This window comes from Melozone crissalis, unplaced genomic scaffold (genome assembly GCF_028551555.1).
Source record: "Melozone crissalis strain CALT ecotype California unplaced genomic scaffold, PUWL_Pcris_2 ptg000042l_1, whole genome shotgun sequence".
Classification (NCBI taxonomy): Eukaryota; Metazoa; Chordata; class Aves; order Passeriformes; family Passerellidae; genus Melozone; species Melozone crissalis.
Window position 1 is genome coordinate 51,642,828 of NW_026535820.1, and position 17,774 is coordinate 51,660,601.

General features: G+C 38.7%; 1 protein-coding gene across 2 annotated transcripts in view; it reads left to right on the forward strand.

Annotated features, from left to right (window-relative positions):
• Nucleotides 1–16,180, forward strand: part of LOC128942753 (cadherin-6) — a 97,336-nt gene extending 81,156 nt beyond the window's left edge. For both annotated transcript variants that reach the window (XM_054285435.1, XM_054285434.1), the window contains 5 exons: nt 4,816–4,952; nt 9,452–9,573; nt 10,373–10,490; nt 10,578–10,829; nt 14,635–16,180. In XM_054285435.1, coding sequence (XP_054141410.1) covers nt 4,816–4,952; nt 9,452–9,573; nt 10,373–10,490; nt 10,578–10,829; nt 14,635–15,125 — 1,120 coding nt within the window. In that variant the 3' untranslated portion in view covers nt 15,126–16,180. The remainder of the gene's footprint in view (nt 1–4,815; nt 4,953–9,451; nt 9,574–10,372; nt 10,491–10,577; nt 10,830–14,634) is intronic.
• Nucleotides 16,181–17,774: the final 1,594 nt, after the last annotated feature.

Consider the following 17,774-nt stretch of genomic DNA (forward strand, 5'->3'; position numbering starts at 1 on the left):
CATGATTTTTTACAGTAATGAGTAAGTTTTAAGCTCTTAGCTCATCTTGTGAGAGCAGTAAATATTTTAATGTTAATTTCCTAGATGAACAAGCTAAATCTAAAATGTTTCTGGCTGAAATTATCTTCAGTTTGCATAGCATGACCTATACATGAATTTTTCTTCAAGACTAAGCCTTCTAACTTTAATTAAAGTTTTCTTAAATTTCTGTCATGACATGCAGCAATTCTCTGGCATTCTGGGCCAGCAGAGCATAGTCACTTAAAGACCAGCATAATGTTTTGCTGACTTTGGTGAAGCCCCAGGACAGAATGAGCATCTTCTGTAGCACGTTTTCATGGGCATGGGCATGCTAGCATGAAGATCAAAAATTGATTTGGGTGACACCCAGGCCCCTTGCAGTCTTCATAGGAACCTGCTTTTTTATATCTAATGGCACAAGAGAGAAAGGGGAGCGCTTCCCTCCTTCCCTGTGGTGATAACTACAACCATTTGCATTTCACACCAGCACCAACTCCTAATTATAAGTGATTTACAGTGGTTAGGGACTGTGCTGTTCATTGTTGAGTACTGCCTACCGGCTCTTTGCTATTAATTGAATGTGTGTGCTAAAACTTAGCTAACTTTCAAAGGGCACTTCTTTAATACCGTGTAAGTGCTTTGCATATTTTAGTATCCGATAGTTATTGAGCAAAATTTAGCAGAAGTGTCAAAACTGATGCAGTGCAGCAGAAAGCTTGTCTACTTTTTACCTTAATAGCATGCAACAGCCAAATGCAAGTAAAAGAAAAATGAAAATCAGAAAGAGGTTACAGTAATAGAAATAAACATAGCAAGAAAAAACATGAAAATCAGTAAGAGAGAAAGGAAATCAGTGGAGAGCAGTAGCCTGCGAGATGTTAACTTGCAATAAATGTAATTTTATGGTGCTAATATCTTGGGTATCTGCTAGAATTTAGGGTCATGGGTTGAGTCTGCATCTTTTTGACAGGGTAATTTTTTTTTTCTATCATGCAATAGAGATGCGAAATCTGATTTTCACTCTGAGCTTCAGGGAAGATGCAATTAGACTGTATATATATGACTTGTCACTTGCTTGTCAATTTTTCTTGACAGTTAAAAATAAAATCTTTAGACACTTGATATTACAATGAAAACCTTCCATTTTCTCCTCTACTCGAGTGAAGATTTCTCTTCTTAAACAAACTGAGCCCTAACTCCGTTAGATGAAAGCCCCTTTGATCTTCCATTAAAGGAAACCTTCACAATATCATTATGAAAATGCATTATGAAAAATTCACACACACATCCCTTCCTGACCCACAAATCTTCCTGACTTGTGGTTGCATTAGGCAGCAAGCTGCTGAGCATCAGAAGACAATGAAGCGGTAGCAAAATATGAAGTGGATGTCTGCCCTGGTTGTAAGGCTGCACAACCATTTGTGACCTGTGTATTGGCAAAGCTAAATTGCATCAGGCTAAGTCTTCTAAGTTTTGCTCTGATATGACATTGAGAAAATACAAAAATACACCAGTACATGTCTGGCTATATTTGAATATGTGTCCAAGTATAGTAACAGTAAGATGCTCCTGAGTAGCACTCTACAGTCCAGAGGTGTTATAAAAAAAAAGTTTTGCATTCTACGTGTGTTTGATCTACACATAAATAATATGAACCTCTGCATACTGATTTAAAAAAAAACAAAAACAAAAACAATGCTGAAACTGGCACTGCTGTATTGTACATCAGATCTTTTTAAATTGCTAGCTGAGTTTTTTTGCTATAGTAACTCCTCAGAGGCATAATGAAGTTCATCAGTCACTGGAACTGTCTTCCCGCTGTGATTTGATTTACTAAAGTACCCCAGATGAGAATGATCTGCAAACAAATGTAAGGCTAAATTTTGTTTGTGTATTTTACTGACAACATATTTGCATGTGTTAGATTCTCTCTTTTACCCTTCCCTTCTTCCTGTTGCGTACAAGGAGAGACTGGAGTCTTCACAGACACTTTTTAACTTCCTAGCTTGTCAATTCCTCAGAGCTTGAAAGAGATGAAGTCCTGAAGTCTGACAAATATGCACCCGTAATTTCATTAAATAAATGTAAAAATTAGTTTGATGTTGTCTACTTAATTCTTAATAGGTTGTGATCCAGAAGTCAGAATCAGCACCAATTCAAGATAATTAAAAATCCTTGATCAAAAGAGACTGGATTATGCAAACTGAGAAACAGAAGTGACAGTCTAGCTTATTAAAATCATCCTTCTAGAGCAGATTTAATGGTATAATTGGAATATACTTTAAATGCACTGACCTTGTATGTATTTTCTTTGGGATATGAAGAAATAAAATTAACATTCCATTAAGAAACTGTCTCTGCTGGGTTTTTTTTATGAGTTTGAGCTTCCACTTTACAAATGACTGAATATACATATGGCTTTATAAATACTTGTACTTTAAAGTCCTTAATATCTTGAAGAAGAAGAATCCCTCAATGTTACAACTCTGATAATCTTAGAAAAAGTCCAGAACCTTTTTTTTTCTTCCAGATACTGTACCACAGTCTGAATTTGGGAAATCTTTCAAAGATAGTGATTGCAATATACCAAGGCATTAAAATGTGCTGCTAAGACAGTAGGATATTGTAAGTGCATTCAAAATATGAAGCTGGAGTGAAAGTAAAATTGAAGCAAAAACCCCCAATGAACAGACAGCTCATGCCTAAAGCTGGTTGCTTATTTAAATGTCTTGCTGAATAAGAGTTTGAAACATAGTATTACAGTTAGCTGGAACAGCTAAACTGTGGAAAACCCTGATATTTCATTTCAAAGAAGAATACAGAATCTATATTTAACTGCAAAATGGAAATGCCAAAGTATTTCAGCTGAAAGGTGTGGAAATGAGCTACAGAATATCTGAAAATAATTGAATTCACAAGATACCAACATAACATTATATAAAAGCCCGAATGAATGAAAGTTAAAATGAAATGTTTACCATATCAAATACTTAGTCAAAATATAAAAGAGTCAGACCAGTTTGTATAAACTCATTCCCGTTACACATTTCAGCCAAGTCAACAATTTCACGCATGCTGTTTAGATTTAGACATAGCAGCACTTTTCAAGCTGATGGTAGCGTCACACTGCTACATAAAGGAACTAAGTTAGTGACACCACAGCTGACTTCCTGCAGCCAGAATTGCAGTTAGCTGTCAGTGAAGTGACAGCAATGAATGAAAACGAAATCTGAACTCCTGAAGAATTAGCAAAGTGTGCCCATGCAAGTCCTGCCAAAATATGTTAGCTTTTTGTGCTAGTACCTTTGAATGTCATTTGAGTGATTCCCTAGGAATTATCATGGAAAAAGAAAAACAGTTTAGTGCAAATAAGTAATATTTGCCATTGTTTTGTTTAGAAAGGTAGGCTTCACTTCAATTCTTATTTCGGAATAAGACCTAATAACTAATTTACTGTAGGCATTATATCCCACATTTTATTTGCAAAGAATAAAGTTACAAGACAATGAACAAGTTAGTTAATTTTAAAATTTTGGCAGAACCACATTTCAACTAGCTTCTTCTATTCCTTCCTTCTTTCATGCAAGGTGTTTCTCAGAGGTGTTTAAGAGACACTGCACAGGCACTAGGAAATCTGTGCAGAGTGGAGGACATGTCTTGCATCTGCTTCTAGGGCAGAACAGAGGAGAGAAATTCTTCTTCAGCCTCTGCATTCCCCTGAATTCTGTGGTGGCAATGAACTCTGCCAGCCATTCCCTGGCCCAGTTTTCATCTGACTGCTCACCAGCTCAGCTGTTGTCCTTACCCTTGTGTGGGCACAAGGGACAGCAGTAGCTGCCTTGTGTCCATTGATGTGGCGTGCAAGGAGACCCAGGCAGCACACTGGGCTTCCAGAGGATCTGTCCTGCATTGTACATGAGCACACAGTTGGGCTGGAAACAAGAGCAGAATAATGCAATTGCATTCTTGCTTTCGCAACATCACAGGCATATTTCTGTCAAAACCCTCCATAATTTATGCAAGAATTTTCCCTTCAGGAGAGATGAAACCAAGTCACAGCATTTGGATCAAGGTGGTAGTGCTCTCTCCCGGGAATTGGAGAGTTCTACTTTTAAACTTGGATTTAGTTCAGCTGAAAAAGCAAAAGATCAGATTGAAAGTTTGAATCTGTATTTAGACTCTGAGCTCATCCAGAGCTTGTTAGCATTCCTTTTCACATATAGATACCATCAAGCAGGGCTGAGAATGTTAGTTTTAATGAGTTACAACAAACCTTTTTGTGATATGTGGAATAATGAATCTCTGTTCTGTGCTGACTTGGTTTGGGAGGGCAACCTTTTTAAATGCTGAGAAGGGAAAAGTACAAATGCACCCCAGCTGTCACATTTTGTATCAGAAATGATTTGGAACAGTTGAGATATCAATCCATAAAAAGAGGGTTTTATAAAGGAAAAGCCAACTCAGCCTTAAAATAAACTTCATATCTTTCAGGGCACAGACTTCACATTTTTCAGTAAAAACAAAGCTTTGATGATTCTCAGAGGTATGTAAATTCCACAGCAATTCATTTATTCAGTGACAATACTCCACCTTCTAAATCAAACCTCCAATGTGTCATTATCCAGTAGTTCAGAACTAGCTCTTTGTGTGAATACATAAAGACTCTGAAGCCTGTGCTGAAAACAAAAGGAAACCCCATTTACTAGCTGTTTGATGTCTAGTCTTAGAAAATGGTTTTAGAACATAGAAATTAAAATGAAAGCATTCCTCTAACCCCAGTCTCTGTATTTGCAGGTACTCTGTAGATCGGCACACTGATATGGACAGAGTATTCAACATCAATTCAGGAAATGGTTCGATATTCACTTCCAAACCCCTTGACCGGGAAACACTGCTGTGGCACAACATTACAGTAATAGCAGCAGAGATCAGTAAGTTAAACCTAAATATGACTCCTGTCCCTGATGTAATGAATTTAGCCTTCTAGCTGAGTGTGTGGAAAGCGCAGCTGGGCACATGTCAGGTTTATGGATAGCCCACTCAATACTAATGAAGAAGCAGTAACTCTGCAAGAGGTCGTCTGCAGTTTTATGTTTATTAGGGACACAGTTCATGAAGAGGTAACGGAGCAGGGAGAAAAGGTGGCAGCTCTGTGTTCTCTGATCATTAAGCCACTTTACATTTTGAACGTGGTTGTTGAATTCTGAAACTGGTATGCAACAAAACAGGTGATTTAAAGCCAAACTGCATTCCTTGGCTGAATTCAGTCTCATTCAGGCTGGATGTTTTCAAATAAGGCTAAAGTAGCTGGGCTGAGCTGGGTGCCCAGATCTAAGTCCTTTTATGAATCTCCATTTTTTACTTTGTGCACATCTTTTGAAATTACAAGCTGCAGCTACAAATCAGTCTGTCACTTAGTTTAGGATTGTTCCAAAGTATCAATTTTGTGATAACACTAGACATGCTGATTTTAGAAGTCGAAATGCCAGGGGTCTAAGATAAGGACATATGTTTGAGATGGCCTTAATAAACAATCCGCTTTGTTTTAATTCATTATCTATAAGTACATCACATGCCCGAATATCAGGGAATGCAATTCTATTTGCTTTTGCAGAGTCACAGTGCCTATGTTTATGGTGGAATGGTAGATAAGTTTAATATAAGCACCAGTTCTGTGACTGTTACAATGCCTCTCTGCAACCCAAAAGCTAAAAAGCTTTTGATTTTTCTGAGACAATATAAGCTCTACTTTCTTTTTTTGTATGTGTGTATGGCTTGATTACCTGCTTAACGGTGAGATGAGTATAAAAAGCTTGAAACTACTTGACTCAACGTTCTTTATTGTGTAAGTCTTTTTTAAAACTGAAAACCAATATAAAAGGATGTTATTGAGGCAAGCAAATAACATGCTTGCCTCATGGGGTTATTTGAAGAAGTAGTGGGTATGAGCTTATAGGAATGACAGGACATTAATAATTTTCTTCCTGTCATGAAAGTTTGCACCTTCTAATGCTAGGTATGGGATTTCAGCACACCAAACACTGAATGTTAGTAACGTGGCTGTGTTTCTGTTAACTTCTTGAAGGTGGGTTCTAAGGTCAAAATTTGTACACTATAGGCAGCTCCTGGGTAGGGCAGAAGGGAAAAAGAAATGCCTAAAAAGGAAAGAATAGCAAGAACATTTAGCATTTACAATTGCAAGAACACTTGCATTGACACCAGCTGGGCAGAAATAACACGCAGTATAGAAAACTGTCCAAAAACCAGCTTAGCATCGATAGGAAGTACTCATTTGGTTTCTTTCTTCCGCCCCTAAGCACAGACCTTCTACTGCACCAAACCTTCCCAACTTAACCTCTTGTGTCTAAGACACAGGCTTCTGTCTTAATTACCATCCCTCTTTAGGCTGAATCCTTTCAGGCTGCAACAAACCTGCTTCCCAGGGTGTGCTTTACTAAGCCTAGACAAAATTTGGAATAACTAGGGTATATGTCTTCCAAAGGCTTTTGTTGTTGTTGTTGTTGAAATGTACTTTTCTGATCCAAGACACTTCACTAATTTTAGTCTCAAGAGACTAGACTGGAAAGTACCACTGCTTATTGTTCCTGGCAAACCCAAACATTTCTAGCAAGGCTACTTAAAGTCCTATTTCACTAAATTCCATAGAATCACATATTACTCTCAGTGACATTATCTCATCAAGCTCCAAGTATATTTCACTGAAGTAATCGGAAAAAATATCCAGTCAGCTTACAGGCAGGATATGCCTTCAAATGAGTGGGTGCTCCCTTTCATATAGGAAAAAAATAATTATAAAGTCATAAAGAGTAAAAAAATAATTATAAAGTCATAAACACCTTTCAGTGATGACTGCTCTTGATTTGATTTTACAGTTAAAAAAAAACCCACAGAAGTTGTTTTGCCTTTGTCTAGAATTGTCAGTAAGTGTAGATTGCTCCAGTTCTAAATGTTCTCCTTTTTCACCAGCATGAGCTGCAATTGCTCAGCAGCCCAGAGAATCAATCATGCTGTGACTGCTGCACATAAATAGTTGGTGGAATCCCAGGTCAGTACATCTGCCACAGCCAGACAGCAAACTGGCATTAAAACAGGGGACACAGGGCTAGTGAGCCACAGCTGCAGAATTACAGCTGATTTACCAAAGACAATTCCCAGAGTGTTTTTAAATATTTGCTACTTAACACTTATGGGTAAGTCAAACATTGGCAGGACTATGAGGCTGTATTCTGAAAAAAAATCGCCTCTGTAACAGTTTTATTGCTGGCTCAGCAGAAAACATATCCCTATGCAAGGAAATATATTTAAGCAGTTTGTAGAGTCTGTGGAGATAGAGCCCAGCAGTAATTAAGGGATAATGCTAACAAATGAACCTACATGAATTAATTTGCACAAATAATTTGAAAGATGATGACACAAAATATCCAAAAAAAAAAGACTTGAACATGTATATAGATTTTCCATTAAATCGGAGGAGTATGTTAATAGAGCCTAGAGTTTATATCAAGCTTCTGTTTATTACAATATGATTTTTAATTGTGAGAACCTTAAGCACCTAGAAGTAAAATGAAAATATGTATGTTTAGATTTAAAAAGCAGGAAAGAAAACAATTCTCCTTCTTTAGAGGAAAAGAAACATGTTTGTCAATATATTTGAATGTATTTGTTTGCAAAATGTGCCCTACAAAATAGTCTTGCCAATAGTCCTGTGACTTCAAATGAATGCCTTTGATTTCTGCCTGTTATAAAAATTCAACTTTTATTGATGTATTTTAGCAAAGAATTCAGCTCACTCCATATTACACTAAACTGTTACTTTATACATCGAATGAATTTAGCCCAATGGCTGATATTAGAAAGAGGTTTATGCCTAATGGAATCATATTAACTTCAATGGGACTGTGGAGCCTTAAAGCACAATATTTTGTCCAAATGACTGAGCTCTGTAATACAAATAAGCAATGCCAATTTTGGAGAAGGCATTTTCACATTTGTGAAAGGATGATAAACACATTAATAGGACTTTTATTAAAGTCAACAAGCTACTATAATGAACAAATAGAAGCTGCTATAATGAATAAATATAATAATAAAACCAGCAAGCTACTATAACGAATGCTTGTAGAAGAATATAGAGTCTTAGATCTGCTATATTTTATTGCACTATTTTTTCATTTGAATGATAGGTTAAAATGCATTAATAAACCATATTAATGTGGGTAGGAGATCAACGTAGGAAATTCAGTATAAACCCTCATGTAGGAGAGGGGAAGGTATTTATTTTAAAATAAATTATCTCAATCACACTCTTTTCCTCATATTTTTCTCTCTCACATTCCCAGACCCACATAATCCTAGGTGGATGTTTTGTGATATGCAGCACAATGCAGATCAATGGCAGTGTCTCTTGGATTTCTTTCAATTAGGGATGACAAATTTCTTTGGGACCAGATCTTGTACATTTTAGGAGTCAGTGGTTGTTATGGTGTGACTTTTTGCCTCAGAATCTTGCCTATTTCACCGTGCATGGCCCTAGGCAAGGTTACTGCCGCTGCTTTTCTTCCTTATTCTGTGTATCGTTTTGACTTAAGCCTGTCTCCTCCCAGCAGGAAAAGGAATGGTCTATATAGTATGGTGTGCTTTATTTGGTGTTTTTATTTTTATCCAGAAAGATGAAAGTATTTTCACTAATATTCTGTGCTCAGGAATATCTTTGTCAATTTCAATCTCTTGGCACTATGCAGACCTTATAGGTTAAAAAAAGATTGTTTGCATAGGGGGGTCTGCAGGTTCTGTATAGAGTTTATGTTTTTCAGCTGATCCACTTCGGTATTTACTCTAGAACATCAGACAAAACAATTCACAACAGGTTAGAAGGCATCTGTGATCACAGCCGCAGTTATTATATCATTTCTATAAAATAATGATAATCATGGTAGCTTGAGGAACTGTGCCACAAGATTTGTAGGGCACAGAGTATCATATTTAACAAGTGGAGAAGGAAAAACCCACTCAATCTCATCCTCATGACTTTTCCTGTTAGAGAGCTAAGGAAGGGAATATGTTCTAGATACTTCACTGCCACCAAACAGTATCAGTCAGGCTAATAAATAGATTTAATTTAGTTCCAGTATTATATTTATGTATATCACACATACATTCATAATCACACTTGGAACAATCAAAGGAATTTATAAATCCTGGACTCCTACTCCATCATAACTCTATATTTACACAGAATTAGAGTAATGATACTACATTCATCCCATAACACACTCATCAGAAATCAAAAGAATGTAAGCAAAGTGCTCTTAGTGAGAAGAATTTAACCACCAAGTCTGTCCTTTTCTTCCACTGCACTGAGTCAGTAACTGGGCTAAATAAAGTCTCCATTCTGGTTTTGTCATTTCAGACAACCCCAAACAAAGCAGCCGTGTCCCCGTGTTCATTAAGGTCTTGGATGTAAATGACAACGCTCCGGAGTTTGCCATGTTCTACGAGACCTTCGTCTGCGAAAACGCAAAGGCAGAACAGGTGTGTTGCCTGCTCCTACTCAGAAAATATTCCAAATTAAATGAGTTTTGCTGCTACTCTTGCATTACCTCATCAAGCGGTGTACTTTGCATTGCATCAAACTTAATTGCAAAATTAAACAGTGACTGCACATTATCTGATTTCACTCAGTATTCTTCCAGCTGACACGATGGTATGTTTTTGAATGTTATTTTCTGTACTGCACCTTGTTGCCCCTGATTTATTTTCATTCTTTCATCCTTTGCTTTATCCAGGCACCTCCACTGTCTCCTTCAAAAACAATTTCATGTCTGTAAATGTTACAGGTTCTGTCTGTGATACAACTATATCCTGCTAGATAGCTCTCGCCTACCACTCCTATTGTGAAGTAGCTCAAAGTTGCAGATGATTTGGAAGATTCAGCCAAACTATTTCTGTGACATGAGATTTGGGTAGATAAACATAAATTCAGCTTGGACTGTCTCACCTTTCATCTCTATTTCTTGTCTCATGCAAAGGTTTCCTACCCATCTGCAGTGGCATTAACCCAAGCCTTCTGGTGAAATCAACATGATTTTCCTGCCAGCTTTCAAAGTCATTATGTCACTCCCTGATGGTATAGGATATAATAGTATGGTGACCCCAAACAGCATCAGCAGCATGTGGATATCTTTTCTTGAGCTCACCATAGCAACATCATCTGCCTTGAAGCAGAATAAAAAAATTAATACAAAAGATTGCTTTTACAGTTTTTTTTAGAGTATGTAAATGAATATAAAGTTCACTGACTTAGGAGATAATTTTGTTCTTATTGTTTCAGCTGATACAAACATTAAGTGCTGTTGATAAAGATGACTCTTACAATGGACATCAGTTTTCATTCTCCTTAGCTCCCGAGGCAGCCAGCAGCTCAAACTTTACACTACAGGACAACAGAGGTGAATTTTTAGGAAGACTTTTCTTTATTATCTTATCCTTGCTTTCAGTCTTCAGATGAAGATTTAATGCATGCTTTGTGTTTCCAGACAACACAGCTGGGATTTTCACTCGGAAAACCAGATATAACCGGCATGAAACAAGCACCTACTTCCTGCCAGTGGTAATATCAGACAATGATTACCCCATCCAGAGCAGTACTGAAACGGTGACCATTCGAGTGTGTGCTTGTGACCATCGAGGGAAGATGCTGTCCTGTAATGCAGAAGCCTTGATTCATCCTACTGGTCTTAGCACTGGGGCTCTCATTGCCATTCTTCTCTGCATCATTATATTACTTGGTAAGTAACTCAGGGACATTTTGTTCCTTTCATGGTCATTTTGCATTGTTGTAATGATTATTCCAAGACTAGAACAAAGGAAAAGTAAAGACATCATTGTCTTATCCTGTACATATGTTACTGCATTTCTTCTTTTGAGGGCTGCTACAGATGGGGTGCATAGGGCACAACCAATCTAAATTTAGTTATCTGAAAATTGGTGATAAATGAGGGAGAGGAGACAGCTGGGCACCTGTAGAGAGACATCCATCCCATCCCGTCCCATCCCATCCCATCCCATTCCATCCCATCCTTTATTAGTATCTGAGGAGGACCAGACACATTACTCATAACCCTCTGCAGGTGTCCATCCCTTTCTGTTGCCCATAGAAAGAGGGCAGATAACTTAGTTTTGAAGAATTAACTTTCCATTTCTAAACTGAGGAGAAAAAAGTCTCAATGGTTTTTTTTCTCTTGGAAAGGGATGCTGAATGATACTGAGGGACTCTCTCAAGGGCTACAGGGTCCTCCATTTCAGCCACCATTAGAAAGAGGTTGGACCCTGAGTGTGGAGGATGTGCAGAGGGCTCTGGCTATGACACTTACAGGTGGTCAACTTTAAATATAAATATAAAAATTAAAATAAAAATAAATATAGATATATAGATACATAGATGGATATAGATATATATATAGATAGATATAGATAGATAGATAGATATAGATATAGATATAGATATAGATATAGATATAGATATAGATATAGATATAGATATAGATAAATAAGGACAGTTTGCAATGTCTCTCCCATACCTGCTAGGTTCCACCCCTCTTGTACTGCAAACAGAGGTAGTTGGTCACTCGGCCATTATCTGTACCTGTTCATCTGGGGACAACTGTACAATACAACATTGGCTGTTCTCTGGGAGATTTCATTAGGATCTTAGGAGAAAAGGAGGGAGTCAGACCAATTTTACAGCAGTAGGGTCATGCAGGGGACAGAACGTTTCCTTTATGATTCTACTTCTTTTTACCATACCCCTATCTTCCTTGGACATGTTTCTCACCACTGCAGAGTCATCCTGATCTTTTCTTTTAACAAAATTTCCTTCTCCAGTAATGAGTCTAAGATGAGGTTGTAGTTCTCAGACTCTAACAATGTAGTCATGGCTTGCTCAAATAAGCTCTATCCCATTTTCAGAAAAGATTCCCACAATAACAATCTGATCTTTAATTCACCATTAAATTCATTTTTCAAAACATGGTATCATTGCCCCTAAGGGCTGAGCTCACTTTGTATTAAGTTCCTTACCAGAAAAAGTAATGTAATGCTGCAGGTAGTCTTGCACTCGTTAGTACAACTGTGCTCATTAATATCAATCTGACATTAAACGATTTCCTGTTTTATGTCAATCGAAAATAATTGATTCTGTGTGCTAAGCAGCACTTTATGTCAATTACTGCTCATGCCACCATGCACCATAAGCAGATTTTCAATTAACTCAGCTATATAATTTTCTATTTTCAGGTTGGTTGCAGGGTTTGAATGTGCAACCACTACTGAGTGAAAAACAATACTCTGGGCAGACCTGAACCACAACTCAAAGTTTAGCAGCAACAAAAAGGGCCTGTAAATTGCTAGGTTTATATGCAATTTGAGTAAGTTTATCATCTTATCAGGAGGTTTCAGATACTGCTGAACACAGACATGCAAATAAAGGTGATGTACTTCAACATGTAGCTTATGATGGGGTCTTTTCCCTGCAAGTTCAGCACAAAGCAGTAAAATCCACATATCAGACATGTGATGTATTTATCAAAGTCTCATCCTTGCGTGTTCTGTGTAACACTGTTTTTGTAATGTGGTACTTCAGCAACTCTTTGATGTAAAATCTATCATTCCTGTGCTTTCTCAGACCATTCGACCAGTCACTATTCCAGAAGCCCATTCCAAACTGATATTGTGTTTTTCAAGTTCCCAAAATGTTCTCCAGATATCTCTCTTCTTTCATACACACCTTTCACCAGTCCCTCCACACAGTGCCATGGCTTTTTGCTCTTGAGGAAGACAATCATCTCTCACTGCATTTTTGCACAGCAGCACAAAGAAGCATCCCTCTAACTAGGACCCTTCTCTGACACCATAAGTAAATTCTCATCATTAGGCTGAGGTCCTAATGCAATCTAAACCACCTCTCCTAATCCTTCAACTTCATCCATTTCCTTTCAACTCATATTTGCAGATGTTCTTCCTTATTCACAGTATTCCTGTGGTAAAACACAGCACTTTCCTACTTTATCCTGTATTTATGGTGACCTTCTGCAGTCAATCTACAAGATGCTTGGGCACACTTAGAGACAGTATTTTGCTATAAGCAATCCTGCAGGGGAACTCATTATTAAAAAACCAAGCAATCACAGAAAACAAAGTAAAAAAACCCAGACCAAAAAAACCCCACCAAAAATCCAACCAAAACAAACAAACAAAAAGAAACAAAAAATAACCACTTTCCCTGACCAAAAGAAAAAACTCTCCAGAATTTGTCTGTCAAAGGAAACTAAGAATTATAAGGTTCAATGGAATAAAGTTTTGGGCTGGGAACACCCTTAGTCCTTGATGTTGGCCTTAAAAGGTTACAACTGAGGAAAGGACTGGAAAAAAAATGTTTAACAGTTACTGTGCTTGACTCACACGCCATTTTAGAAGCAAAGCTGACATGAAGGGTCATTGTGATCCACCTTATCATCTCACATCAATGAGTTTAGGCATTTCTGCTTTGCTTTGCTATGAAAAAACTGTAAAGACAGCAAGATGTGTCCTTCCTTGGAGTTTGCACAGCAGAGCTGGAATGCTGGGCACTGCAGACCTCAGAATACCAAAGCAACACTGACAGCAGAAATACATCTCTGCTCCTTGCTACTGTTCATTTGTCAATATTCATCCATTTACATCTTAATGTAGAATCCAGCTAAGAAATGGGAAACTAGCTTCTGCAGGAAAGTGTTGACCATATCCCTTTCCACGCCCTGTGTCCACTTCTCCGTCACTACTGAAAATCATTATTGAATAAAAACATTAAAATTTGCATCAGGATCATGGAAATAATTCCTTCCCTCCAAATAAATGAAAAATATGTGTGTGCAAACACACACTCTAAAATGAAGGGCATAAAATATCTTCTAGAAATCTGCCTTTGTCAGATTAAAAAATACTTTTATCATATCTCATCAGTCTATTATTTAATTTGTATACTTTTCAAGGTGATGTACACTGTAAAAACATTCCAGGGAAGTTGATAAAACTCAGATTTTGTGCTGGCTGAAAATCTGTTCCATATTCCAAGCTTTTTTCCCAGAGGAGCATGGATTTACTTATCTTGAAATTCTGCTTTGCTAACATCAGATGATGTCCATAGCAGAAGTTGTATATTGTTCAAGGGGTTCAACATAAATAACATCTGATGCTACTTATTTTGGAGAAAGTGTTTACTCTTTCCCAGCTATCATGAAACTAGTTCTGTTCTCAAGGTGACAAAATTAGGATATGGCTTTGGGTAACAAAGTGCCTACCAGAAAAAGACACTCTGCTTGGCTTCCTACAAGCTTGAGATCTCCTTTCTTCTGTGCATCCATGCAATTTCATCTCCCAAGGAGCTCACAGGCAGAGCAAGCACAGCTTGAAAATCTGATGTGCACATTTTCAGTTTTTCAAAACATCTTCTCAAACTTCAAGCTCAAGCAGAGGCACAGCATTTCTTCTGGGCTTTAATGGAGTTGGGGATTAACCTTCTTTCCCTTTCTCTTTCGCTGTTGTTTTTGTTTGCAGTTACTGTGGTGCTGTTTGCAGCACTAAGACGGCAGCGGAAAAAAGAGCCTTTGATAATTTCCAAAGAAGACATCAGAGACAACATTGTCAGTTATAATGATGAAGGTGGCGGAGAGGAAGACACCCAGGCGTTTGATATTGGCACGCTGAGGAATCCCGAAGCCATAGATGATAATAAATTACGCAGAGACATTGTGCCAGAAACGCTTTTTCTGCCGCGGCGGACTGCAGCGGCACGAGATAACACGGATGTCAGAGATTTCATTAACCAAAGGTTAAAGGAAAATGATACAGATCCAACAGCACCCCCGTATGACTCATTAGCAACCTACGCGTACGAAGGTAATGGTTCTGTGGCCGAGTCCCTCAGCTCCTTGGAGTCGGTGACTACGGACGGAGATCAGGACTACGATTACCTCAGTGACTGGGGACCTCGGTTTAAAAAGCTGGCAGATATGTATGGCTCAATGGACAGTGACAAAGACTCTTAATATGTTGTCTTTTTTTTTTTTCTCTTCTTTTTCTGTTCCTCATTCCCAGAAACAGCATTGGGATATGTGAAGTGGCTATTTCTTTCTGTTTCTCCACAGCTGTTTGAAAGGGTTCTCTATTCTACCCATTTGAATTGTCTAATGACTGCAGTCTGTGTGGGTTAGCCATCAGTAAACTTTCTCTAGTATCCTTTTATGAGCTTCCAAGAGGCAAAATTCTTATTTTTTGAGTACATCCAGTTTACCAAGCCAATCTTACAGGCACAGCAGTAGTGGAGGGGAAAAATGGATCAGATGGGGAGCAATATTTTTACTTGTTCTGCTTATATTGTAAATTGGAGTATATTACTGTTTAAGCTCACTTGCTTTTTACTTGTATTCAGACTATTCAGCTCAGACGACTGCTCTGTCAATTGTGTATTGCACATCCCAATGTAATGAGGTACCCTAGTTTACCCTATGTATTATAGTCAAAAGTAGTGGTGATGGAATGAAGGTTTATTATACAAGTAGAGTAAGCTGAGAAAAGAACATCAAGCACGCATTTTACTCATGAAGAGGGTAGAGAGGCTTAACGGTCATTTAAACCTGAGTGTTTCTCTAGAACTCACCATTTCCCCATTGCACTGAATCATACTAACACACACATATATATAGTTCATTGACTGCTCTGTATATATTCTTTGGACCTAGCATTGCTGGAGAGATGTGTGTGTGTGCACGTGTGTGCGGTCAGTAGCCCCAGTATATAATTCTAGATGGTTTCCTCATTCTAAGCCAGGCTTGCTTTGTGATACAGGGAAGTCATCCAATCCAGCTCCAGATTAGGTCATGACTTGGAGGAAGGAACAGATCATAACTGGGCTATTGCTTGCACTTCCTCAGTTGGCCTCCACCTGCACATCAGTTCAGTGATGGTCACTGTCCTGGGGACGTTTTCGTCAGGGTATTCATACCCAGCTACTCCTGCCTGTCCTCATGTGCAGGTGGGGAGGAGTGACCTCAAGCTGACTGCAACCCTCTGGGGCAAAAGGAGCAACTGCAGAGGGGGAAAGTGCTTTAAAGTGCTTTATTTTTTGCCCTGACCTTCTCTGCCTGGATGTCCGGAGTGGATTCCTGACTGACTCTCTGCCCAGTTTTGCTATCTGTCAAACGGGGAAATAATGCCTACCTCATCAGGATGTTGCAAGAACTAGGTAAGACATTTGGAAAGTGCTTTAGAAATTGAAAACACTGGCATTCTGCCAGAGAAAGTAACTTTTCATGCTTTTGGGTAGTTGTTTCTTTTTTTTTTTTTTCCCAGACTCAAGCCCTGAACAAACAAATAATGGTCATTCCGGTGGCCTGAAAGGGAGGTTTATAATTATAACTCATTTTTTTAAAATAAACTACTCAGTAAGGGTTGATAAAGACTTCAATGAAAGGTAAAATTTTAACCACAGCTTTCTCTGTGTGTGTTTATCTGGTTTGCCAAGCTAAGTAATTTTTTTCCAGGTGTGGAGTGGGGGAAGTTGCCATAATCTTGGGCCAAAACAGTTTTCTTTATAGCTTGCACACCACTCAGTATTTCAGCTGGTTTTTCAAATGTGTAATGGCTGCTCTTCAAACCCAGACATCTAGGAGAGGCTCTCTGGAGAAAACCCTAAGGGTCTGCCATGGGCATATCCCATTCCAGGAGTTAAACGCCGCCCTGTGTCCCAAAGTAGGGAACCAGCCCATAGCACTGTGCCAAGGAAAGAAGGAATTGCTATTTTTAAAATACCTCATCTGTAACTATTCTAATTTATTTCTTGAAACAGTATTTAATACCAGAATTACAAGAATGGATCTAATTTCCTGCTCCCTCAAATTTTAAGTGAATAATTTTGAAAATTAAACAGTTACAATTTACCCCAGAAATAAGAGAGATGAGAAAAAAGTTAATAAACAGAAAACTAAGGGCAAATAAAAATTAATCCCTGGAATTCATTATTCCTTGTGAGTTAAAGAGAGCAGTAAGAGCCCCAAGTATAAGACTTTTACAACCACAATACCAGAATTTTATATTTTGTGGACCAGCTCAGAGTGAAGAGGATGAGCCAGCCATGCTGTCCCTGGTTGGGCAGGAAAGGACTCGTTGGGCACTGCACACCTGTAGGTATAGGGCACAGCAGATAGTGGCTGGCAGATGCCCAGCACTATAGATTGGATGCTTTCAGGGCAGAGGGGCCCAGATTTTCCAAGGGTCCAGAGCCCTAGGCCTCCCTGGTGGAAGCATCTCAGAGTGTTTAAGTCCAACAGAGTAGGGTTCCCTACTGCGTCACTTGGTAGGATGCTGAGCTGCTGCACCCATCATGATGGCAATGCCATGGCTAGAGCCTTATTATGTCCTCTTCAGGGCCCCTAAGTAATTTAAGATGCTACAAGCCTAGCTCTTCATGACTTCCTTGAAAGTGGAACTTCTAGGAAGCAATCTGTCCAAAAGCTGGCTCTGGCAGACAGGAGAGACCTCATGGATTTCAGACATGTGGAGGAGCAGCAGATGCTCAGCACCACCTGCCCCAGGTCCCTCACCTTGGGCTGCTCCCCTCACACAGTGTCAGTGGGGCCAGCACATCCCTCCAGGGGCTCTCCCCAGTGGCTTCCTAGCACATCCCTCTCTCTCCCTTC